Source organism: Lepidochelys kempii, chromosome 17, assembly GCF_965140265.1.
Source record: "Lepidochelys kempii isolate rLepKem1 chromosome 17, rLepKem1.hap2, whole genome shotgun sequence".
Lineage (NCBI taxonomy): Eukaryota > Metazoa > Chordata > Testudines > Cheloniidae > Lepidochelys > Lepidochelys kempii.
In genome coordinates this window covers 227,687-252,261 of record NC_133272.1, presented here as the reverse complement: position 1 = coordinate 252,261, position 24,575 = coordinate 227,687, and the positions used below count along the sequence as shown (strand labels likewise).

Here is a 24,575-nt window from a genome sequence, read left to right as displayed (position 1 = left end):
TGTAGTAGGTAAGCAATATTATCCCCATTTTAAGAGAGGGATAGATGCACAGAGGTTAAGTGATTTAACCCAAGATGTCACAGCAAGTCAGTAGCAGAGTAGGGAGTAGAACCCAGTAGTCCTAACTTAGTCCTCTGTTCTGACCACTAGACTGTGCTACCATAGAATCATAGAAGATTAGGGTTGGAAGAGATCTCAAGAGGTCGTCTAGTCCAATCCCCTGCTCAAACCAGGACCAACTAAATCATCCCAGCCAGGACTTTGTCAAGCTGGGCCTTAAAAACCTCAAAGGATGGAGATTCCACCACCACCTCCCTAGGTAACCCATTCCAGTGCTTCACCACCCTCCTAGTGAAATAGTGTTTCCTAATAGCCGACCTAGACCTCCCCCACTGCAACTTGAGACTGTTGCTCCTTGTCCTGTCATCTGCCACCACTGAGAACAGCTGAGCTCCATCCTCTTTGGAACCCCCCTTCAGGTAGTTGAAGGCTGCTATCAAATCCCCCCGCATGCTCTTCTGCAGACTAAATAAGCCCAGTTCCCTCAGCCTTCCCTCATGACATTGTGTACAAGAAAAAATATACTTCCCTTTCCCCCTGCTAATATTTGGGGGAAAAGTGCAGTCTGGAAGCAGTGAAGTGAGAGTATATGCTGCCAGTGCTATAACTGAGAATTCTGAAGGGGAGACTGGCACTATGAAGAGCAGCTGTCGTGTTTCACCTGTGCGACTCATTTATCATGCAGCATGTGTAACTCCAAGTGGCACCCCCATAATTGAAGAAGCTTCTCTTTACCATTTGTTTTAATTAGCAGTGGCATTCTCACAATTCACAGTGATGAACTTCAATGATCCAGGTAACATAAACCAGTAGAGCTTTCTATTTTCTATTTTTTTAATTTAATTTAATCTATTCATTTTTGTTTTTACCTCTAGCCATACAGGAAATTTGATCCAGCTGAACCAAACCCTCAAACTTCTGATTCTTTCCTTTTCTCCCCAAGTAGGTCAAAGGGATGAGCTGAGTCCAATGCTTAATCTTGCCTAATTGAAGTCAATGGCAAAACTCCAATTAGGAACATGAGAACAGCCATATTGGGTCCATCTAGCCCAGTATTCTGTCTTCTAACAGTGGCCAGTGCCAGATGCTTCAGAGGGAATGAACAGAACATTGACTTCAGTGAGGCAGGATGAGGCTCAAAGTGTCTCACACTTTGGCTATCATCATCTTGCACTCTCAGTTGATTTATAGGGGAGCGGGTAGCACCCCTAGGTTGCGTAACACTTTCCCGTATAGAGGATTCTTGTGACATTTTCTTTGAGAATTTCTAGCGCCTCCATTCTACACAGCAGATCATTGATATTTGGCAGTGGGGATACTCTCAGGTTAGGGAAGTGGCTTTTCTTTGACCCAGGAAATTCCATTTAGCTTTTGCTGAGATATAAACTATTGAAAATAACAATTTTCTTCTCTCTCATTTTTAAGCCTTGGGGAAAATGTTTGCATCCTGACAAAGTAACTCCATCCATATACCTCCTAAGGCCAGGCTTGTGTCCCTGTAGCAGCAGTTGTGGACACTGTACTGGGAACACCTGGAGCTACTGGAGCAGAGCATTTGGGTTAAGGGGAGTTTTCTCTCTCCCCTCGTGTGTATTCATTCGCATAGTCTTTGTGATCACATACTATTTTTTTCCCCTCAGGACCTGTCCCTTACTCAGTGCACATGATGGGGCAGAATTAAGTGTACAGGCAACTATTAATCTGGCATTTTTTAACTTTCAAGTGCTTTAATTTGCAATCTAAACATAGGTTTTGTATGTAATGATTATTTATATTACAGTAGAGTTCAGCAGTGTGCTCAGGATTGCGGCCCCATTGTGCTACTACAACAGGGATGGGCAAACTTTTTGGCCTGAGGGCCACATCTGGGTATGGAAATTATATGGAGAGCCATGAATGCTCACAGAATAGGGGGTTGGAGTGCGGGCGGGTGTGAGGGCTCTGGGGTGGAGCCATAAACGAGGAGTTCAGGGTGCAGGAGGTGGCTCCGGGCTGGGGCAAGGGGTTAGGGTACAGAGGTGTGTGTGAGGGCTCTGGCTGGGGGTGCTGGCTCTGGGGTGGGGCTGGGGTTGGGGGTGCAGGAGGGTGCTCTGGGCTGGGACTGAGGGGGATCAGGGCTGGGGCAGGGGGTCAGTGTATGGGAGGGGGCAGGGGTGCAGTCTTTGGGCAGCGCTTACCTCAAGCAGCTTCCGGAAGCAATGGTATGTTCCCCACACTGGCTCCTACGCAGAGGCTCGGCCAGGTGGCTCTGCGCGCTGCTCCGTCCGCAGGCGCCGCCCCTGCAGCTTCAGTTGGCCACGGTTCCCAACCCGAGCAAGCCCCGGACCCCACTCCCTGGCTGGAGCTCAAGGGCCAGCTTAAAACATCTGAAGGGCCAGATGTGGCCCCTGGACTATAGTGTGTCCCCCCCCACCCCACGGTACTACAAGCATATAGTAAAACTGTCTCTATTCTGGAGTGCTTATTTATGGGTTTAATATGACATCTAGAAGAAGACATTTTCCTATGTAATGACTACATTGTCTTCGGAACTCCTGATCTCTCTGCACCGTGTCCTCTGTCCAGCATGAAGCAGAGTGTTTAGTATGATTTTTATATTTTCACCAGGTTTTTTTTTTTCCCCACAAGTGACTAAGTATCTGATACATTGCACTATTGTACTGGAAAGCTGGAGCTATATTATTCCAGAAACAACGGGGAGGGAGGGGGGGTTGTGAGAATTGCCTCTGCATGTTCCCACTTACAGCCAGAGCCCCATGTACTCATGGCACAAGTGGAACAAATTCTACTGCAACAGCCCTGAATTCCATGGCAGCATTAATTTATCGTATTTGTCATGAAATACTCATGATTCCCACCTCCCATACTCCTACATAGAGACACACAGCTATGACTCATGATTGAAAATACTCATTGATGTAAAATGTTGTCTGATTATTTTCAACAGTAATTGTATTCAACGATGGTTTATTTCCCCTGTTTAACGCACAACTGGATTAATTAAGCTGTCAGGGAGAAGCTGGAGGCTGAGCAGCTGGGTAGTGGCCAGTTATGTCTTTTGATACTTGGAAAGGTGAGGATGACAGTTTGATATTCTGGAATAAACCCAGCAGCTGGTTGTCTCACAGTGATCCACAACAAAATAGTTAATAGTGCTGACATTTTAAATACAGCTTTCTAGATTTCAGGCTTAACCCACTGAAATGAATGAGGCAGCTCACAACTCAGATCTAGTGTTTCAGACTGGTTGCAGACTTAGGCAGACAATGGTATATAAATTACTCTCAGTTCATGTTTTCTGCGGAATCAGAAGGGGATAGAAACATTAAAAAAAAAAAAAAAAAAAGCAGCAGCTGAGATTCTGCTGCACAACTTCACATCAAGGGACAGCATCCACAGCAAATTGTGTGTCCAGGAAATTGCAGGATGCACAGGGCCTTGCCTCTGTGACATTTGGTTGGGGCAATTGAAGTTAATCTCTGCTTTCCCAGCTGCTGTTCTCATGTTGATGATCTCTCTTGATACAGGCAGAGCACAGATCTATCATTTCTCCAGGAATAGACTTTCTGGAACTGAACAAACAACTTATTAACTGTCTCTTGAGACTCAGTACCAAGCATCAGTAGGGAAGGCAACAATTTTAGGGATTAGGACTGGAGCTGGGACTTTGTACCAGCCTGTCACTGGATACACAAGAAGCTGCTTATCTACACTCTCTGTTCATTGTCAATGTCCCAAGACTATTTTTTTCTGAAATAAATTAGTTTTCACATGCTAATGACTACAAACAGTGCCAGCGTGGGTTGCTTTTCTGAACTGTTTCTTAATAATCATACAGTGGGCATTGCTCAATCAGCATCTAGATTGGCTAGGGAAAATTAAGTACAGAGTATTATCCTCAGAAATTTGGTTGGAGTGAGTTTTGCTCAAGTTTCATAACCAAGTGTGTCATTCAGAACAAAGAGATGAAACTCTTCCCACAAACAAACGTATAATAAGGAAAGCACTCAAGTGCAGTTTAGAACTCTTTAAGGACTAATAGAGTCCTCAATTATACACTGAATATGAAACATCAGGAAGGAAATGCTAGATGAGTAGAAAGGCATAAGAGACTTTTGAGAGCAGACCCTTTCCTAGATGTGTAGCATTGTGATGGGGCTAAGGTTTGAGCAGTAGGTGAAGATTCCAACAGTGGGCCAGGTTAAATGGAAACAAAAAACAATCCTTTCTGCGGCTTCTGACTTGATCAACCAAAGGACTATAGACCAGTAAAGCCTGGACACATTCTCTTCAGGCAGCTGAACAATATGTAAACTACAAACATGACATAAAGCAGTGATTCTATCTGCAGAACTCTATTCTGGCTTCTGGTCAGCAAACCTATCTCTCTTATTAGAGTAGCCCATCCTCTTTAAAGGCTCTGAACCTAACTATGCTCAGGTGCAGCTGACTGCTTCAGCTCAGGGAAGTGTGCCTATCCTGTCTTGGTGTTTATATTTTGCTTATTATCATGGTATCTGAGGTACTACATCAGCTTGTGTTATTCCAGCAGGCCTTGGCTACAATGGAAAGTCTGTGGCCTTATCCCAAGACAAGAGCAAGTATGGAATATAAAACCCATGGCCAGGAACTATAGTGGAACATTCCTGTTTGATCATATCCTGCAGAGCAGTGCTCTGTGGCATTTATTGTAGAAACTCCCTTTAATTTGCATGAACCAAAGGACAGTATTTCTTTAGCTGGGCTTGTGGGATTTGCATCTCAGAGAGTCTGCGAGATGTATATTGCTTCAGCCACAATTACAGCCTCAGAGAACAACTTGGTTTTGACGTCTTTGTGACATCTACATACATCTTTGTATAGATGATGGCTGTGTAATTGCTGAACTGTTAAGCTGCTTAGCACGAGCCTACAAATCATTAAATTATGTGGAAGCGCTGAGTGAGGACAGTTCTCAGCTAGTCTAGTGCCAGCTCCTCCCATTGGGAGGTGCTACAGGACATTGGTACCTTTCAGAGCCAACAAGGACTCTCCTCGGAGTCTCAGAGAGAAAAATAATCATGGAGAGGTCCTACCTGTGTGCATAAAGCAAACATTACAGCACAATTCAAACACACAATGCAGTGTAAAACCATCATCTTAGGATTATTTCATGGCTTTGAGATTCCATTTTGCATGTGTGCTCTCTTTCTTTCCTGATTATGTAGATGGGCAGGGAGGGATCACAACAGCTCTTGTCAGTTTATTCTAGTTTCCCTGTGCTGCTGTGTGTATATTTGGGCTCTGGGAGTAGTGCTTCTTGCTCTGGAGAGGAGTGCTGATTGAATTTGAGACGTCTAGAATAGCCACAAGTTGAGTATTGCTCCTATGCCACCCTCTCCTGGCTGTGTTGAGGGGAGTTGCCAGAATATCCTATATTACCCTTTTGGAGGATAGCGAAGTGTGAAGAACCCCATTCTGAGAATTGCTTCTCTCCTCACCTCTGTTTTGTTTGTTCTTTTCAGATTGCAAAGAGTTTTAGTGCTGATCTGGCCTTATATAGTCATTTCCTATTATTAGAAACATTTCCCTGGGATCTTGTTGGGGGAGTAGCAGAGGGAAATCCTGTTTCCTTCTACTGAAATGAGGGCTAGCAGCACTTTTCATACACTCCACGTCTAATGTCCATGGGATAGGGGCTTTCATTGTAATTCAGTTTCTGGCCCCAGTCCTTTTAAAACTATTACCATTTCTAGAAAGAGAGAGCTCCTATTCCTGCAGGTCTCTTCCACTGAGTCATATATGCTGCAAACTTAAACTTAAATTGTGTGTGCACCATTTTTCTCAGCCACCTATTGTCTTTCTCTGGGTATCAGTCTTTTCCTAATGATTTGGAAAACTGACTCACCTCTTTGTTGCCACAGGTGACATGGCAAGATGGGCATGATCCACCCTTGCCTGTGTCGGAACGGAGCCTGTGGAGGAAGCGAGTGATGATTCTAACAGCATTTGGAGAAAGAGAGGAGCAGCTTCATAATGAGAAGGGAATAGATTCTGTTTTGTGTGTGCAGAAAGAATGTGTTTTTAGAGAAGCAGTTGGCTGCTGAAAGCACTGAAATATGCTCAGACCTTGGACACTTAACTTTTCCTGTGAAAACATTTTTTCCCCATAAAAGGAAGATTAGGTCCTGCCACTGGGAGGGCCTGTTGAGAAAGTCACTTATGAGGAATGCACACCAGCTGAACTGCGTCTGACTGTTCGTATTAATGACTTTTTGAAATAATTATTCTAGTATTGCCTCAGATTAAGTAGGGGAGCCACCCAGCATTGCAATAAAATAGGGTAAAGAAAACAATGAATTATTTTTTAGGCTCTTTATTATTGAGACTCGTGCAGCAATTACTGCAGGGTTCAAAATGCATGGTGCTACTGGGACATTTCTATGAAGTTATTTGACAGGCATCTAATTTGGCTGCAGTTTGGTAGCAACCCCCTGAACCACAAGTGTGGTGACATTTAAGTGAGAGTTGGTGGTACATGGGATAGAATAGCCATGCTAGTGACTGATTGCACATGAGATGTACTGTTTAGTCCTGAAATATTGTATGGAGACAATTTGTAAGGAGTGAACTTTGTTTTGATAGACATGATTAGTGCCTGTCATGCATCTCCTGTTTTATTGATTCAGTAGGAAGCGAGGATGTACAGAGTTCTTCAGTTTATTAGGTCAGCCCAGCTTCTGTTTTCCAACCTAAGTGTCGTAGGGATACAATTGATCTGTATGTGCAGTATCCAGATTTAAATCTGTTACAATTGTCTTGTTTTATCTGTGCCTTTTTCTCAAAGGCGCCTAGTGTCTTGGTATCTGAGTACTGAACAGCATGTAAGGAACATAAGAACAGCCATACTGGGTCAGACCAAAGGCTGCTCTAGCCCAGTATCCTGTCTTCCAACAGTGACCAATGCCAGGTGCCCCAGAGTGAATGAACAGAACAGGTAATAGTCAAGTGATCCATCCCTTGTTGCCCATTCCCAGCTTCTGGCAACAGAGGCTAGGGACACCATCTCTGCCCATCCTGGCTAATAGCCATTGATGGACCTATCCTCCATTAACTTATCTAGTTTTTTTCTTTTTTTAACTCCTGTTATAGTCTTGGCCTTCACAACATCGTCTGGCAAAGAGTTCCACAGATTGACTATACATTATATGGGGGAAAAAAACTTCCTTTTGCTTGTTTTAAACCTGCTGCTTATTAATTTCATTTGGTGACCCCTAGTTCTTGTGTTATGAGAAGGAGTAAATAACACTTATTTACTTTCTCCCCACCAGTCATGATTTAATAAACCTCTATCATATCCCCCCTTAGTTGTTTTTTTTCCAAGCTGAAAAGTCCCAGTCTTCTTAATCTCTCCTCATATGGCAGCCATTCCATACCCCTAATCATTTTCGTTGTCCTTTTCTGAACCTTTTCCAATTCCAATATATCTTTTTTTGAGATGGGGCAATCACGTTTGCACACAGTATTCAGGATGTGGGCATACCATGTATTTATATAGAGGCAATATGATATTTTCTGTCTTCTTATCTATCCCTTTCTTAATGATTCCCAACATTCTGTTTGCTTTTTTGATTGCCGCTGCACATTGAGTGAATGTTTTGAGAGAACTATCTACAGTAGCTCCAAGATCTCTTTCTTGAGTGGTAACAGCTAATTTAGACCCCCTTATTGTATATGTATAGTTGGGATTATGTTTTCCAATGCGCATTACTATGCATTTATCAGTATTGAATTTCATCTGCCATTTGGTTGCACAGTCACCGAGTTTTGTGAGATCCTTATGTAATTCTTTGCAGTCTGCTTGGGACTTAACAGTCTTGAGTAGTTTGGTATCATCTGAAAATTTTGCCACCTCACTGTTTACCCCTTTTTCCAGCTCATTTATGAATATGTTGAATAGGACTGATCCCAGTACAGATCCCGGGGGGACACCACTATTTACCTCTCTCCAGTCTGAAAACTGACCATTTATTCCTACCCTTTGTTTCCTATCTTTTAACCAGTTACCAGTCCATCAGAGGACCTTCCCTCTTATTCCATCACACCTTACTTTGCTTAGGAGCCTTTGGTGAGGGACCTTGTCAAAGGCCTTCTGAAAATTTAAGTACACTATATCCACTGGATCCCCCCTTGTCCATATGCTCGTTGATCCCCTCAAAGGAAAAAGAGGAAAAGATCTAAAAGTCTGTCTCTGAGCCTAGGATTCTTGGAATATGCATATTTATTTGTGGAGGGATGGGGTTCTCAGGGGTTGGTTGTGGAAGGCTTTATTAGAAACACACATCAACAATGCCAGCCACTGGTGTTCAGTTGCCTTCTGTGAAGGAGGCATTGGTGATTTCAGTTATCATGGAGGTCAGATGTTCTTGCTAATTTCAACCATACATGAGGACAGGAGTTTTTTAAGTGGTGAGTTAGATGTCCTTCAAAACCTCAGGGCCGTATTTTAGGTTACTTTAGGAAGTCAAGGTGCTGTTACCAGTCTGGATCACCTAAAGTATGCAGCACAGGGCATCTTAAGAATGTTTTTGGTTGATGAAGAGACCTGTTGTTTTCTCCAGCTAAAGAATTCCTATGACATGCTGGAGGGAGCCTTCCTTTTGGAGCCCTCCTAGCCTGTGTGGGATGGGTTGGTTCCAATAGCATCTAGCCAAATACTTTCAGATTGTGGAATTTACATGTATTTGCATTTTTTAAAGGCAGCAGAACTTGTAGAAAAAAACTTGAAAAAATTGTATTATGTGAGAAATGGTACATGAACTTATAACTGCACTCACACTTGGCATCTCCTGGCTTTTTTGAGTACTTAAACCATGAAACCCATCACTCTGCTAATGAAGTATTGTGTACAGAATATACTAAAGGCATTATCTTAGACTTCCAGATTCATATTGTATAGCAAAACCTGGAATCCTGAATTTAGGAGATGAATGCTTTCCCAAAGCCAGTTTAATGGGGCTGGGTTCAAATTCATTAATTTATTTAATTTAATAGAGCCAGCAGTTGCTGGAGCAGCTAGGCAGTTCATGTTCTGCTTTCAGTTCAGACAGGAAGAGTTTCCTGTCCCCTTGTTTTGAATGTGAATTAGTTTGCAGGGAATTCACTGCTTATCAGTAGTGGGCAGAGCAGTCCCAGTGCTCTCATCCAAGACTTCAGTGAGTCACTACTGAGTGAAGGGGCTTGGAAAAGTTGATTCACATCTCTGCCTTTAGTAGCAATGGAACCTCCATCTGTCCTTAGCACCCAGCACAGATTGTCATTGACTTCCGCCTAGCTGGCAAGGAAGAAACTGCTTGGATTGCATTTGAGCCATATTGCTCAAGGATCAATATGTTTTAAACAGAAGGCATTTTACCTGTATGCTTTTTGACCCCCGTCCCATCTACACACAGTTGGTTCTCTCCTAATTCAGACTTCCCCAAAGATAGGATTATGTTCCCCTCCCGCAGGAGTTGATCATATCCTTTGCAGTTTTTTAGCTTCAAAAGCAGGAATATTGCCTGTTCTGTCCTGATCAGGGCTTTAGCAACTGTGGAGAGATGTTTTGAGAGCTTGCTTGTGTGAACTAGAGGCAGATGCAGGGCATTAGGAAGGGGAGGATGTTAGTCTGAAGAATTTTTCCACTGAATGCATTCGATGCAGTGAGCTGTAGCTCATGAAAGCTTATATCAAATTTGTTAGTCTCTAAGGTGCCACAAGTACTCCTTTTCTTTTTGCAAATACAGACTAACACAGCTGCTACTCTGAAACCAGTCTGAAGAATGTGGAACATGATTCAATGTGGCTTAACATCACAGCTCAGATCACTTTTATTGATTTATCTTCTACTTTACTGTAGTCTATGGTCTGTACTGGACTCTTTTCCTTTCAGTAATATGCCTGCTAGCACCTTGTTTCTGTTCTTCCATCCAGTGTCAATGCTTTTAAAACCAGAAGATGTATTGCACTGAAGGTGCAGTGATGGTTGTTAATTATTTGAGTGCCATCAGTGTTCTGGGCACAGTCCAAACATAGAGAAAAATGCAGTGTTCTCTGCCCACAGAGTTTATAATCTGCATCTCACCCAGAAGCACAATACACTAGCTGATGAAAGGATGGTCTTGCGGTTAAGACACTACACTGGGATGTGAGGAAAACTGGATTCAGTTAGTGTCTCTGCCACAGACTTCCATTTGTGGCCTTGAGAGGGTTAATCAATCTTTCTAACCCTCAAGTTGATGATCTGTAAAATGGTGATTAAAGTATGGTTCTCTTTCTTTCTGTCTTGTCTACTTAGAGTGTAAACTCTTCTAATCACTGACAATTTTTAAATCGAGATTAAATGTTTTTCTAAGAGATATTCTCTAGAAATTATTTTTGGGAAGTTCTGTGGCCTGTGCTAACCAGGAAATCAGACTATATGACAACAGTGGTCCCTTCTGGCCTTGGAATCTCTGTATCAATAAGCAGGGATTGTGTAAAGAGTGATGATGGTCCAGTCCTGAGGTGTGGCACAAGTGTATTGGTGAGATTGAGGCAGAATTTTGTTCATAAAGTGGGATTTTTCTGAAGAGAGAGGGAAGCTGTTACGTGTGAGGTACCTGATGAAGTTTCACTCACCTAATAACCTTCTGTGGTGCAGATGTGTAATTCCCCACATGTATTGCATTGTCTCTTTCCTTCCATGGCTGGAATCCAGGCTAGGATTAGAGAGATTTTAGAAAAATGCTAATGGGAATTAACTCTCTTCAGAAAGGGCCAGAGTAAAGCTGAAAGGCTCAGGTGCCATCCACACCACTGCATTATAACAGTGGTGACCTGACAGGGTTAAAACATAGTTTATTCTTGGAATGTAAGTTGAACTAAACTGGGTTTTAACTGTGTTCCTGAGTTGAACTACAGCACCAAAAGTGCAAAGCTTCAGCAAGATTTTTGTGTATGGTTTGGTCTCTCCTATGCTGCAGAACCGATCAATGTTTTTACAGTTTTTTCAGGGGTCCATGCTATTGTAACCATGTAACCCACACACCCACCAGACACAAAATTTGGTATAGTGCAGATGTGATCTGAAGAAGCAGACTTAATTAACTGGGCAGCTCTTTAAACAAATTCCTAATACACTAGCTCCTCTAGTTTTGAGCTTTATTTTAAAGGCCAATTCACTTTCCAGATTGAGGTGAGGTTAACTACAGTACTGCAGTTGTAAACATACCAGGCCCTTTCAAGCAGGGGGCTGCTTAGAGCCAGGGTGTGGGTTGTGTCAACATGTCAGTATAGCATAGTGTACTTCAGTGCTTTCTGAAGCCAGAGTACAATAAACATGAGACTTAGAATGGCATGTTTTAAATAGTGCCTCTCAGCCAGGATCACAAAGCTTTTCTGAGCTATAGGAATACTTTCACCCACTGCTGAAACACAGCTTGCTTTTTATTGGAATGCAGCAATTGTTTAACAGTTCACCATAACTCCATAGAAGTTGAGGACAAGAAGTGAAAAGAGAACTTGCAGCCAGTTAGAACTGTAGGGGGGAAATAAGGGAGACAGTGTAATTGTTCAAACTAGAATCTGGCCAGGACACCAGGGCTGATGCCCCAACTCTTTTCAAAAGTGCCGTAGGATCCTTGCCACAAATGTTCAGGGCTTTAGTATTCTGTTTCCTCTAAAAGATGGCACCTGCACAGAACAATGTCTCCTAGCTGCACACTGGGGGATTGGGTCAGTATGATCAGAGTGCCACACCAAATAGCGAACACCTCTTCCTCAATTATCTGGGTTTTAAGAGATCCCTCATCCAAGTTTCAGAGTAGCAGCCATGTTAGTCTGTATTCGCAAAAAGAAAAGGAGTACTTGTGGCACTTTGGAGATGAACAAATTTATTTGAGCATAAGCTTTTGTGAGCTACAGTATTATCCGTATCCAGCCATATTTCATATAAGACAAGATGGGCTTATAATGGAAATCTAAGGGGTATGTATTGCTGGTAGGCAGTTTCACTGAAAAGATGGGGGTGGGGGGGAAGAAAACCTCCATGTGGGTTGACTTGAGGTGATGCTAGCAGCCATGAAGACTTGAAATGGGGAATTTCCTTTACCTTTGGAGCAGAAATTCTGGAAGTACATGGAAGTTTAAGGTGGAGTAACCCCTGGTTAAGAAATTTAAGTCTTTAGATTTTTTTTTTTCCAGGTTCTGCTCCTCTCCATAAGGAGCCTGCTAGTGAGGGCAGCTGATCACCACCCATTGTCACAGTTTGCCAACAAACTATAAACCTTAATGGTCTCTCTGCAGCTCCTAGACACACATGCCAGTACTTCACAGATGAAAAATACAATCTCATAGAATACCAGGGTTGGAAGAGACCTCAGGAGGTAATCTAGTCCAATCCCCTGCTCAAAGCAGGACCAATCCCCAATTTTTGCCCCAGATCCCTAAATGGCCTTTTCCAGGATTGAACTCACAACCCTGGCTTTAGCAGGCCAATGCTCAAACCACTGAGCTATATCCTCCAAACATTTTGTTTTCCATCAAACAAACTGTGGTTTGAACAGTAATGTTAGAATATGACCTAGGATCCTCAGATATATGAGAATCACCAGACTAATGGCTGAAGAATGAGCAATCTTCACTTCTACTCTTAAGAGTATACTCAGGGAAGGGAACCAACTTATCTTTACTACTGCATCCCCTTTATGCTGCACTGAGCTCTGCCTGACCACTCTCCTCCAAAGCTTTACAGTCACTGAATAGTGAGGGGCTTTGACTGGGTACCGCTGTTGACCTCCCCAAGTCCCTGGAAACTGGCCAGTACTGATTGTCTGAAATAGCTCCAGTCCTGGTGGCTAATCTCAGAAAAGTTTGAGTAGACAACACAAGGCACCAGGAATAGCCTCATTTTACCAGACCTGAAGATGCAAAGAAGGGTGTGGTTTCTGCAGAAAACCAGGGAATCTGAACTAGGTCTCGTTTGGGTCAGAGTAGAAGTCCCTCTGTATAGATGCATACAAGGCACTTGGAGCACAAATCTCTTTAATTGGGACTCTGAACAACGGCTCAGTCAGTGAAGGCTGTATTGTCAGTCTAGTAGCTTGACATGCTATAGATTTCAGGACAGGAACTTTGTCTTCCGCTGTGCGTGGACAGCACGTGCAGGTGCTCCTTCCGTTTTAATAATTTGCCCAGGTAGTGGCTAGCTGCAGCGCCCCATGTTGTGAGCTATTTGAAGAGAGGGATAGTCATGAAACAATATAAAAGGGAAATTCATGGCAGTATGGTCCGTGTAGATTGCAATTTTCTGGATTCTGAGACATACCACCCAGTACTCATCTTCTCTTGAGAAACTCCTTTGGCTGCTGGCATGTTGCTGTGAATCAAATTGTATGGCTGGAAAAATTTTATTGCCTTTTAATACTTTTTGTTACAGAAGTCTAGATAGAAGGGAAATCAAATCTCCTGACTCTGTGTGGAGTTGATCCCCTTCAAGAGACTGCTTGGCCTCCAGCACTGCTGACGATAGCTCCAAGTCTGCCATAAATTACAGCAGCTTTGTATGACTACCTGGGGGCTGCTCTGCGCCTAGAATAGCTGGAGTGCAGTGTGTTTCATCCATTCCAGCACAGTGCAGATGGCTGCAATATCTGAGACAATTTCAAGCTCTGATCGTGCTGAATTGTTGCCATCCTGTGACTACTCCCCAGTGTGGCCAGGAAATGTAGAGGGTTGCAACTGCCCCAATGCAGGGGGACTCATAACTGCGTCCTATAATGAAGTGCCTCGTGCTGGGAAATAACCCAAAAGCCCCTACTGCCAGCAGCAATACTGGGCACTATGGGATAAGTGCTGCAGGTGTGCTAGCATGCACTGGTCCAACTCTGGTTGTAAGGAGCTTCGGGTGTGGATGCTTCACAACAATTCTGGAAAAGAATGTTGCTGGGTACATGTGCTAAACTGTTGCAAGGACAAACAAGAAAATCAACCATTTCCTACCATCAAAGTTCCTGCAGTGGTTCCTTTGGTTTGCTGGAGTCATGAGAGGAGCTACAGCTTCAGGCTCAGGAACTTTGCTGTGGACTTGCAGGTCAGTGTGTTTGAGTTTGATTCAGTGTAGCCCACTTGATGTTGTTCCTGTTTGTAGCTGCCTTTTTGTGCAAATTTTGCCACAGCAGAACATATGGCTGCTGCCTTTGCTTTTTTCCTGTGGTTTTGGGTTGTAGGCTCTGGACCAAGGTTTCCAGCCTCTTTTCTTTCAATTTTTCTCTGTCATTAGACGGCTTGTGCTCCACATACAGGCAGCAGGCTTCTTTTATCTTGAGCTTCAGCTTGTGATCTGTGTGTCTGTCTCTCTCTCTCTCTCAGTCTAGAAGGGGAGGAGAGTTTTTTTTGCTCACTCTCCTCCTTGTACAACGCCTTCTTTAGCAGGCTCCGGTAGGAGTTGCGTAGGCAGGAGTGGTTCTTGACAGTACCAAAAAATGTCATTAAAAGTAAAAAAGGCAAACTGATTGAAGAGAGTTGACCTCAGATTTCTTGCTTTGAGACAGCATAACTGACTCTCTGAAAGTGCCTTGTGAGCTGAAAAGGATCGGAAATGAAGTTCAGGGCTGCGGTAAGATTTGTTTAACTGCTGTTTTCTTCTGCAGTCTTTCTAATGTGTGTCCAGACTGAGAGGAATGGAGAGAATTCTTCAGGGTTTCAGCAGGAAGTCCCTGTGTTTCACACACAATTTCCAATGGAAAACTCCTGCTTGGAAAGTTAAGTGTGAGTGCTTGAGATGGGGAGAAGAAAAGTAAGGCAGGTTTGGGGCTTATATTTTAAAGAGGTGAGTGTATGTGGGGGTACAGAGGGTGGGAAGAGACTGAGGCAGGAATATGCTGGGGTTGTGAGGAGGGCATATGTATCATGTTTTGGGGTTCTTTTTGTGTGATATCACAGAGATGCCAACCCTTACTAACTTTCAGTAATTCTTCTGATTTTTTTTAAGGTGTAATTATGAAATTACTAATTTGGGCTTAAATCAAGTAATTTTACAAACACACATGTAATGTATATAAAGTGTGTGTGTGTGTGTGTGTCTCACCACTCGGGTCTTACGATCACAGCAAACAGCATGGGGGGGTGCATTCTTCACAATCCCCATGGCACAAGTGTATATTGTGCAGTGAGGTTCTGATAGGAGTGGTTTTGAATGGGTTAGGGCAGTGCTGGATTCACCACCAAAGCCACAGGCTGTGTGTTGCACTTGGACTGCCCCTTGTGGACTCTGCAGTTAAAATGCTCCAGGTCAGTGGCTCTCAACCTTTCCAGACTACTGTACCCCTTTCAGGAGTCTGATTTGTCTTGCATACCCCCAAGTTTCACCTCAGTTAAAATCTACTTGCTTACAAAATCAGACATAAAAAACCAAAAGTGTCACAAGACACTATTACTGAAAAATTGCTTACTTTCTCATTTTTACCACATAATTATAAAATAAATCAGTTGGAATATAAATATTGTATTTACATTTCAGTGTATGGTATAGAGAGCAGTATAAACAACTCTTTGTATGAAATTTTAGTTTGTACTGACTTTGCTAATGCTTTTTATGTAGCCTATTGTACAACTAGGCAAGAATCTAGATCAGGGGTTCTCAAACTGGGGGTCGTGACCCCTCCGGGAGTCACAAGGTTATTACTTGGGGGGTCATGAGCTGTCAGCCTCCACTCCAAACCTCGTTTCACCTCCAGCATTTATAGTGTTAAATATAAAAAAATGTGGTTTTGATTATTATAGGGTGTTGCACTCATAGGCTTGTTGTTTGAAAGGGGTCACCAATACAAAAGTTTAAGAACCACTGATCTAGATTAGTTGATGTACCCCTGGTTGAGAACCGCTGCTCTAGGTACCTAGATGGGACAGTTCAAGCACAGTACACAGTCTGTTGCTTGGGCAATGAATACAATTCCCCACTGACAATCTCTGCAGTTTGTACAGGGAGAGTCTGACAGGAAGCAGTCTGTGGGGGAGGAGAAGCTGGAGGAGGCAGCAATGATGGAGGAGGAGAGAGGGAATGTGTTGAAAATTAATAGGCATCCTTTTAAAAACAAACAAAGGGAAATACTTCTCCACACAATGCACAGTCAACCTGTGGAGCTCGTTGCCATGGGATGTTGTGAAGGCCAAAAATATAACTGAGTTCAAAAAAGAATTAGATATGTTAATGGAGGATAGGTTGGTCTATCAGTGTCTATTAGCCAAGATGGCGAGTTATGTGTCCCTTGCTGTGGATGCCACTAAACCTCCAGCGGCCAGAAGCTGGGACTGGATGACAAGGGACAGATCACTCAAAATTGCCCTGTTCTGTTCATTCCCTCTGAAGCATGTGGTACTAGCCATGGTCAGAAGCTAGGATATTGGGCAAGATAGATGGGCAATTGGGCTGCCCCAGTAGGGCTGTTCTTATGTTTAAAATTAGCATTTGTATTGGAGAAGCAGCAGCCAGCCAAACTCTGTCAATTCTCAGTAGTGCAGAATTAGAGGAGGTTCAGAGAAGGTTGGTGAAAATGATCAAGGTCCTGGAAAACACTCCTATGAAGAGAGATTGAAAAGAGTAGGATTGTTACCTTAGAAAGGAGACAAATAAGAGGAGGCATGACAAAAATATATACCATAATTAGTGGTCATTGGGAACTTCTTTTCTCTCTGATCCATAACACAAGAAAAAGGCGACAGTCAATTAAATTAAAAGGTGGCAAATACAAAATTGATATAAGGAAATACTTTTTTGTGCAATGCATAATTAGATTGTGGAACTCATTGCCACAGGAAGTTGTTGAAGACAAGAACATAGCAAGACTGAAAAAGGGATTGGACGTTTACATGGATAAGAATATTCAAAGTTAATGCTAACAGATGTTGAAAGTGGTATTAAAAACTTCATGGTTCTGATTTTACACCAATCCCTAACTATTAGGGATTAGGAGGAGACCTAATGTGGGGGCAGATTATCCAACATCTGCATAATGTGAGGCATCTTGCATCTTCCCCTGAGGCATCTGTTACTGGCCACTGTCTGAGGCAGGATACTGGACTGGATAGGATCCAGGTCTGATCCAGAAAGGCAATTCCTATCTTCCTATTTTTCTTTTAATTCTCTCATTACTGCTTTAGCCCCAGTGCAGGCCCTCTATTGGGAGTAATAGCATAAATAGGCCCTTGGTATTCTAACCATCGTTCATCTAACATGGCTCAGAGCAGATTTTGAGATATGGTGGTAAAGCCACCTGAGTCTCATCTACACTAGAGCTTATTTTGTTACTATCATCAACACAGCTGCACTACTGGTGGCATTTATTGTAATTTGGATACTGATCTATCTTGTGTAGATAGGACCTCTGAGGCCAAAGTGGGCACTTAAGTGAAGGTGTCCTGAATCCTGGTAGTGCCTACGTTAACACACACACACACCCATATGTGCATATGAGCTGGGCATCTGAAGACTGAGCTCTAGAGGTTTGGTTTTGAGATTCTCCTTGCAGAGGGGCAATTCGAGTAACAGCAGGCATGTCCCCACCAGTAGACACACAGGGCGGGATTCCCAGTTTTTTCAATCTTTCCTCATATATCATGTTTTTTTTTGTTGTTTTTTTTTTGTGCAACAGTTACTGTTGACTCATTTAGCTTGTGATCCACAATAACCCCTAGATCTGTTTCCACGTACTTCTTCCTAGGCAGTCATTTCCTATATTGTACGTGTGCAACTGATTGTTCCTTCCTAAGTGGAGTACTTTGCATTTGTCCTAATTGAATTTCATCCTATTTTCTTCAGACATTTCTTCAGTTTATCTGGATCATTTTGAATTTTAATCCTATCCTCCAAAGCACTTGCAACTCCTCTCAGCTTGGTATTGTCCACAAACTTTATAGGTGTACTCTCTGCCGTTATCTAAATCATTAAAAAAGATATTGAACAGAACCGGACCCAGGACAGATCCCACTTTTTATGCCCTTCTAGCTTGACTGTGAACCACTGATAACTGTTCTCTGGGAATGGTTTTCCAACCAGTTATGCCCCAACCTTACCGTAGAGCCATCTAGGTTTTAGTTCATTGATACTGGAATCATTGTGGATACTGGAACTAGCAGCATCTTTTTAACTGATTTACACAGCTGGTGCCACCTGGTAAAGAGCAAAAATGCCAGCTCCCTAAATATAGAAATCCACGGTGTTGACTCTGTAAGTTTCCCTGATCTCTTTCTGGTTTGCCCACTTCATTTTTCTCACAGATATTTTCTGTTTAGCTTGCTGACTGAAATCTGAGTATCCCCTCTATGCAATAAACAGCCTCATTCTCATCCTTCAAATTCTTTCTTAAAACTGCTTTACTTTCCATTGTTAATCTTTGCTCCAGGTTTATCTACACTTGCTCTCTGACATTTAAAAAAAGAAAATAAAGCAACACACGAGCTGGAACAAATTACATGATCTGCTTCCTTTGTAAAATCAGAATTACCTTGCTTTTTTTGTTCTTTCTCATTTAGATTATGAACTACATGGGGCAGGAGTCTTGCTGTCAAACACAAGAAGTTTCAAATACATCTCTGGTACTATATGAGTAGTAATAAACAAAGTTAAAACTCCAGCAGAATTATTCAATGACATACTTTTCTCTCCTCACTTCTGATTCTCCCTTCTCCAAGTCCCTGTGACAAACATGTAATATATATTTAAAATACACACAGCATGATTTAATTGTCAGCATTTCCTGTTCTACTTTGCATTTTAGAGGAATGAATGAATCTGAAGTTTAGATAGCTGGAGTAATAGGAGTTCCACATCTTCAGTTTTAAAAGCAAAAGCTGTCAGGAGAGATGTTACAACAAACTTTACTAGGACAAAAGTAAGGCTTTTTTCCCCTCTGCTGTGTCATTGGTATTTCTAAAATGTTCCAGCTTACGTCCTCTATTATTTAATAGTCAAAATATGAAGGGCCCTTGAAATTAAACTGTTTAAAGGCGTCTGTCAAAGGAGTACTTGTGGCATTCCTCTCCCTCCTCAAACATTTTTCAGAACAATAGCATAGTGTGGAAGTAAATTCTAAAGAAATGGTGAGTGAATCAGGAGGGCAACATCAGGGAGCGAATTCCAGATTCTGAGCGTTAGACACTGTTCCCCAAACTCCCAGCTATAACCTCTAGAACACCAGCTCCAGGAGTTACCTTTCCTGTAGTACTCTAAAGCAATCAAAAAGAGAGAATTATTTGATAAACACTCCTTGAGTGAGGCAGCCACTGACCTACTCACTTCTCTATGAGTTAAAAGTTACACAGTTGTACTGTGCTAGTGATGATTCTCTGCTGTTTTTGTTAAAATTCTGATTTTTCTCTTGTCCTTTGCTCAAAGTGGCTTACCCATGCTAGGGATAGCATTGTACTAAATGTCCCTTCCAGACCCTGATATTCAAATGTAGAATTGAATATTCATTTAGTTTTTTCTCTCTGCTTAAATTTCAAACAACACACACATAGAATGAGACTTATTATCATAAAAATAATTATTTGTGTACAGTTAACTTCAGGGCAGTTGAACTACTACTCACATGTTCAGTAGAGGGTATTGTTATGTAAGACATTAGCATGTTGTCTTGTCAGTGAGTCCTCTCTCCCATACCAGCCACTGACCATCTAATTAGTCACACACTGGCTTTTGCTTTTTGCAATGTTGCTGTAGCCAAGTTGGTCTCTTGGGTTCTGGAGTTTGGTACAAAGACACAACAAGCAGAATTAGGCCGCATTACCTACATTATAAATACAGTCATGTTGGGGTGCCCAATTACAATGCGGCTGTCACCCAAGTAGTGTAGTTTTTTCCAGCAGAATTTGTCATTTGAAAATTTGCAAAATCCTCTTCCTGATCTCTGCTTGCGGAATTTTGCAAGGATGCTGTTAGTGAGGCCAGTATGGATGGGAACCACGTGATGGACACTCAGCACCAAAGTTGTGATTACAATGGAAAGGCACTTGAACTACATGTCCATACACACTGTGTTTTCACCTGATGTTGACATGTGGCTTTAACATACCATTTCCAACAGTGTCCCAATTTTTTTTTTTTTTTTCTGGTATGTAGGAAGTTACAAGGGGTAAACAGTGAGTTCCAGAAGAAAGCAGGCAGCCAGAGAACAAGACTTGTATCAAAGGTAGCTTCAGATTTAGAATCAGTCTTTGATTTAAATTCCATTGTTTTGCTTTGTCAGTAGGTGAGATGATACCATAGAGGAAGGACATAGATGTTAAGGCCAGAAAGGACCATCTAGGTGACCTCCTGCATAACACAGGCCATAGGATTTCCCTGTATTAATTCCAGCCTCAAGTCCCACAGCTGAGATTGAGCTAGAGCCTGTTTTTCAGAAAAACATGCCATTTTGATTTTAAAATTTCCACTGATGGGGAGAATCTACCACAACCCTTGGTAAGATGGTCTGATGATTGATTACTCTCACAAGTAAAAATTTGCACCTTATTTCTAGTCTGAATTTATGGAGCTTCAGCTTCTAGCCATTGGCTGTAGTTGTACCTTTGTCTGCTAGAATAAGTTAACCAACCTTACAGGTGGGTTTTCTTTATTCAATACCTTATTGTCACACTTGTTATCACTCAGTGGGAAAATGTGCTCCCCTTTATGATCACTACTATTTCTGACCTTTCTCTTCTTTCCCCAGCCTCCTTTCTCTATCTCTTTCCGACCATTCTTTCCTGTGCACTACCTTTTCTGTAGCAATGCACAATTTCACACCCAGCAAGTCTCTTTTTCCATCCCCTTCTGCATCCCATCTGCTGAAATTGGTCAGCAGCGAAATAGTTAATGCTGACGCTTTTAAAGCATAATTAGGCTTGAGAAGTAGCAAGTCAAAATTAATGGTAGGACAGAAGAGTTCACTCCGTTCAGAAAGTGTTTCAGGCTGTCTGTACACCCAGTTTACAGTAAATTTATATTTAGAATGTTATCTTTACAACCTGGAGGGCTCAAAACTTGAAGTTAAAACTCAGGTTCTGCAGAACCTGATTGTCCTGCAGGCCATGTAAATACATCTACAGTGCTAGACCAGACCTGTGGAGGATGGGTTTTGATACCCTTGCCTTAGAAATAAAGCAATCTAATCATTCCTGATTATTCTTAAAACTGTAAACTCAGTTTTTAAAAGTCTTAGAAAATCAAACATAACTGCTTTGTTTCTGCTGAGATAGAGCCTGGGAAGCTGAGTAAGAAATGTGTTGGGGGAAGCTGGAAGATACTGAGTCATAAATGTTAGTCTCAGTGGATAGGGCTGAAGAAAAATGTTCTGTTTCTTAGGGAGGACATACTGCTTCTTCCTTAATCACAGGATATGTTCAGTTTGAAATGGTATGACCTGGGCTGAGGGAGTGCCTGGTGAAAGAGCTAGTGACCATTTCTGAGAGCTGTAATTCAATGGAGCTGGTCCTGGTTTGTTTCCAACTACTTTTACAGGATGAGTTATAAAATTGCATGTGTTTCTTTCAGTAAATTTACCAAAACAAGCTATACAAGTTAAACACTTCTATACCACTATAACTTCATCCACTATAACTTCATCCACACTAAGGAGTTGCACTTAGGGTGACCAGATAGCAAGGATGAAAAATCAGGACGGGGTGGGGGGTAATTGGCACCTGTATAAGAAAAAGCCCAAAATATCGGGACTATCCCTATAAAATTGGGACAGCTTGTCACCTTAGGTGCACTGATTTAAGTAGATCAGTTTTTCCTGCCAGTTTGGTTAAATCATTGCAAAAACTGTGTAAACAAGCACAGAGATGCAGGATCAGTGTGCAGGCTGTGTCAATGGACCTACGCATATGGAAATTTGCTCTGTTACCTGAAGAATTTTGTATCCAGTTGATAAATGGTATAGTTCCAAAGTACCAAAGAAATGAAGGACCTTTGTATCTTCTTATTATTTATAATCATGTTTATTATGGTAGTGTCTGAGGACCAACGAAGAACTGGGGGAGGGATAGCTCAGTGGGGGGGAGGGATAGCTCAGTGGTTTGAGCATTGGCCTGCTAAACCCAGGGTTGTGAGTTCAATCCTTGAGGGGGCCATTTAGGGATCTGGGGCAAAAATTGGGGATTGGTTCTGCTTTGAGCAGGGGGTTGGACTAGATGATCTCCTGAGGTCCCTTCCAACCCTGATATTCTATGATTCTATGATTCTATGAACTGGCCCCATTGTGCTGGGCAGTGCACATACTAGACCACTCTCTGCTCCCCAAAGAGGTTACAGTTGAAATAGACCAGATAGACTCAGGGAGGGAAAAGGCAGTGGAACATACAAGCAGCATGTGATGGTAGCAAACTGTGTTAATTCCACAGTTTTTTTTGGTGGGTTTAGTAAGGAGCGAATTAGGTAAATTGAAAGAAAAGTGAAGGAAGAGGGATCACTGAAAGGGCACTGAGGGGTCAGGATACGGGAGAAGAGGGTAAGGGGGGCAGATCCTGTGAAGTTAAGTTGAGGTGTAAAGACTGTAGAGGAGCAGGAGGGTTGGCACAAACTGCTAATCAGCACAGCACAGGTCAGAGAAGGTCCAATCAAAAATACAGAAATTTCTCTGAACCTCCCTGCTTTGGGTGCTTCTGCAGCTGCCCTTACTGGCTGGATTCTCTGGCTGGCTCCACCCGACAATTCTTCCCCCCTCCCCCCCCAAGCCACAGGGAGGAAAGTAGGGGAGGCATACCTGGGTCCTAGTGCACCCAGAGTTGTGCTGGAGGGGTGTCTCTTGCATAGCTCTGAATGGGTGGGTGGAGGCGTAGCGGGGGGGAAGAGGTGGCCTTGGCTGGGCCCTAATTAACCCGTTTCCCCTCCCGCCCCAATGCAGCAGTCCCTGTTTTGACAGCTGCTCATAGGAGCTGGAGTCTGTGGCTGATTCCTTTGTCCTACCCCACCATCAGCTTGATGTATGGGGTGAAAGATGCTGCTTTGCTGGGGTGAGTGGAGGAATTGGTTTATGTGACTCGGGCATTTTGCAATAAAGTATTGGTCAGGAGGAATGAATTGCAAGGTTGTTCTCAGAATTGCCAACCCCCAGCTTTTCAAAACTCATGAGTCAAGCTCCCAGAAATCATGAAATCAACTTAAAAATCACAAGAATTGAAAAAAAATTATGCGGTTCTTTAAATTTGCCCTCTGGCTTTTGAGTCTTTCAGACACACTCTGGTTTGAGCTTTTCTCCACAGCCATGAAGGATAGAAACTTCTATTTATTTTTTTAATGAAAGCGGAAAGTCTCTCAGAACATTGTGATTTTTCTAGTCTGACCTTCTGTATAACACTGACAACTCCCCCAAAATAATTTCTGTTGAACAACAATATATCTTAAAAAAGAAAAAGAAATCCAGTCTTTATTTTAAAAATTGCCAGTGATGGAAAATCCACCCTTGATAAATTGTTCCATGGTTAATTAAATTTTAATAAATTAATGGGCATTGGAGATGGAAAAAAACAGTGGGGGGTACCATCTATTTGATTTTACCTGACATTTCTGTGCTGCCAAAAACCGTAGTGTGGATGCATCTGTCTACAAAGTTCCTCTGTTAGCACCGTGAATATCATTCAAGGAGATAACCTTACTATGTCAGCAGAAAAACTCCTGTTAGTATGTGCTGCATCTACACTAGGGGGCTCTGCAGATGTAGCTGTATGGGTATTTGTGGGCTGGACGAGATGACCTCTTGCAGACCCTTCCAGCTCTTCTTTTCTATATTATTTAATAACGATCAAGGAGTTGCACTCAGTACTTTTGGGGCAGATTCTTTGGTCTGTTCTGCTCTGTGCCAAGGTGCACATGATGCAGAGGAAGCAGAATCAACCTGTAAGTTGCCTGCTGGGGAATTGCCTAGGGTGGAGGAATTCCCAGCAGGCACAGTATCAGTGTATTTGGCTCCTGTGCCTTCCTCCCCACTGCCCCAGGTGCAAGGAGGGATGTGGCTAGTGGACACTGTGCTTTGGCTGTGTCTAGCTCATGTACAGTCTCTTGAAGGCTGTAGCCAGCTGGCACAAGTTAGAGCAGATTCCAGGCTGTGTTGAGGCAGGGACTCCAGAAGTTGTAACTGATGGTTGGCTCTTGGCTTCTCTTCTTTTTCTGTCTATTCAGGGCTCCCCTGGGAGGGGTTGTGGGAGGCAGCCTTGGCTAGTTTCACACTACAGCTGTTCCTGGGGCTGCAAGTGTAGCAATGGGAGGTAGTTGTGGAGGTGACACCCACTATTTCCTCCCTGTAGTGACACTTCAGTTTAAAAATCGCAAGGCATTACTCTAGAGGAAGGGTAGGCCATTGGTTAGAGGACTTGAGAGGTCTGGGTTCTGTTCCCTGCTCTGCCAAAGACTTCCTGTGTGACCTTGGGCAAGTTACTTAGCCTCTCTCTGCTTCAGTTCCCCTGCTCTCATGGTGGTTGTGAGGATAAATACATTAAAGATTGTAAGGTCCACAGATATTACAGTGATGGGGGCCACA

The 24,575-nt window shown here is 42.7% G+C and overlaps 1 protein-coding gene across 6 annotated transcripts in view; it reads left to right on the top strand.

Moving 5' to 3' along the window:
- The window catches only part of MYO1C (myosin IC), a 122,885-nt gene that overhangs the window by 28,510 nt on the left and 69,800 nt on the right, over nt 1-24,575 (top strand). The window contains exon 1 of one of the 6 annotated variants that reach the window (XM_073315960.1): nt 13,691-14,149. The exons of 3 other annotated variants lie outside the window; for them this stretch is intronic. In XM_073315960.1, coding sequence (XP_073172061.1) covers nt 13,928-14,149 — 222 coding nt within the window. In that variant the 5' untranslated portion in view covers nt 13,691-13,927. Of the gene's footprint in view, nt 1-13,690; nt 14,150-14,414; nt 14,675-24,575 lie in introns of those variants that run through there. 2 more of the 6 variants (XM_073315955.1, XM_073315958.1) reach the window with 2 other exon arrangements.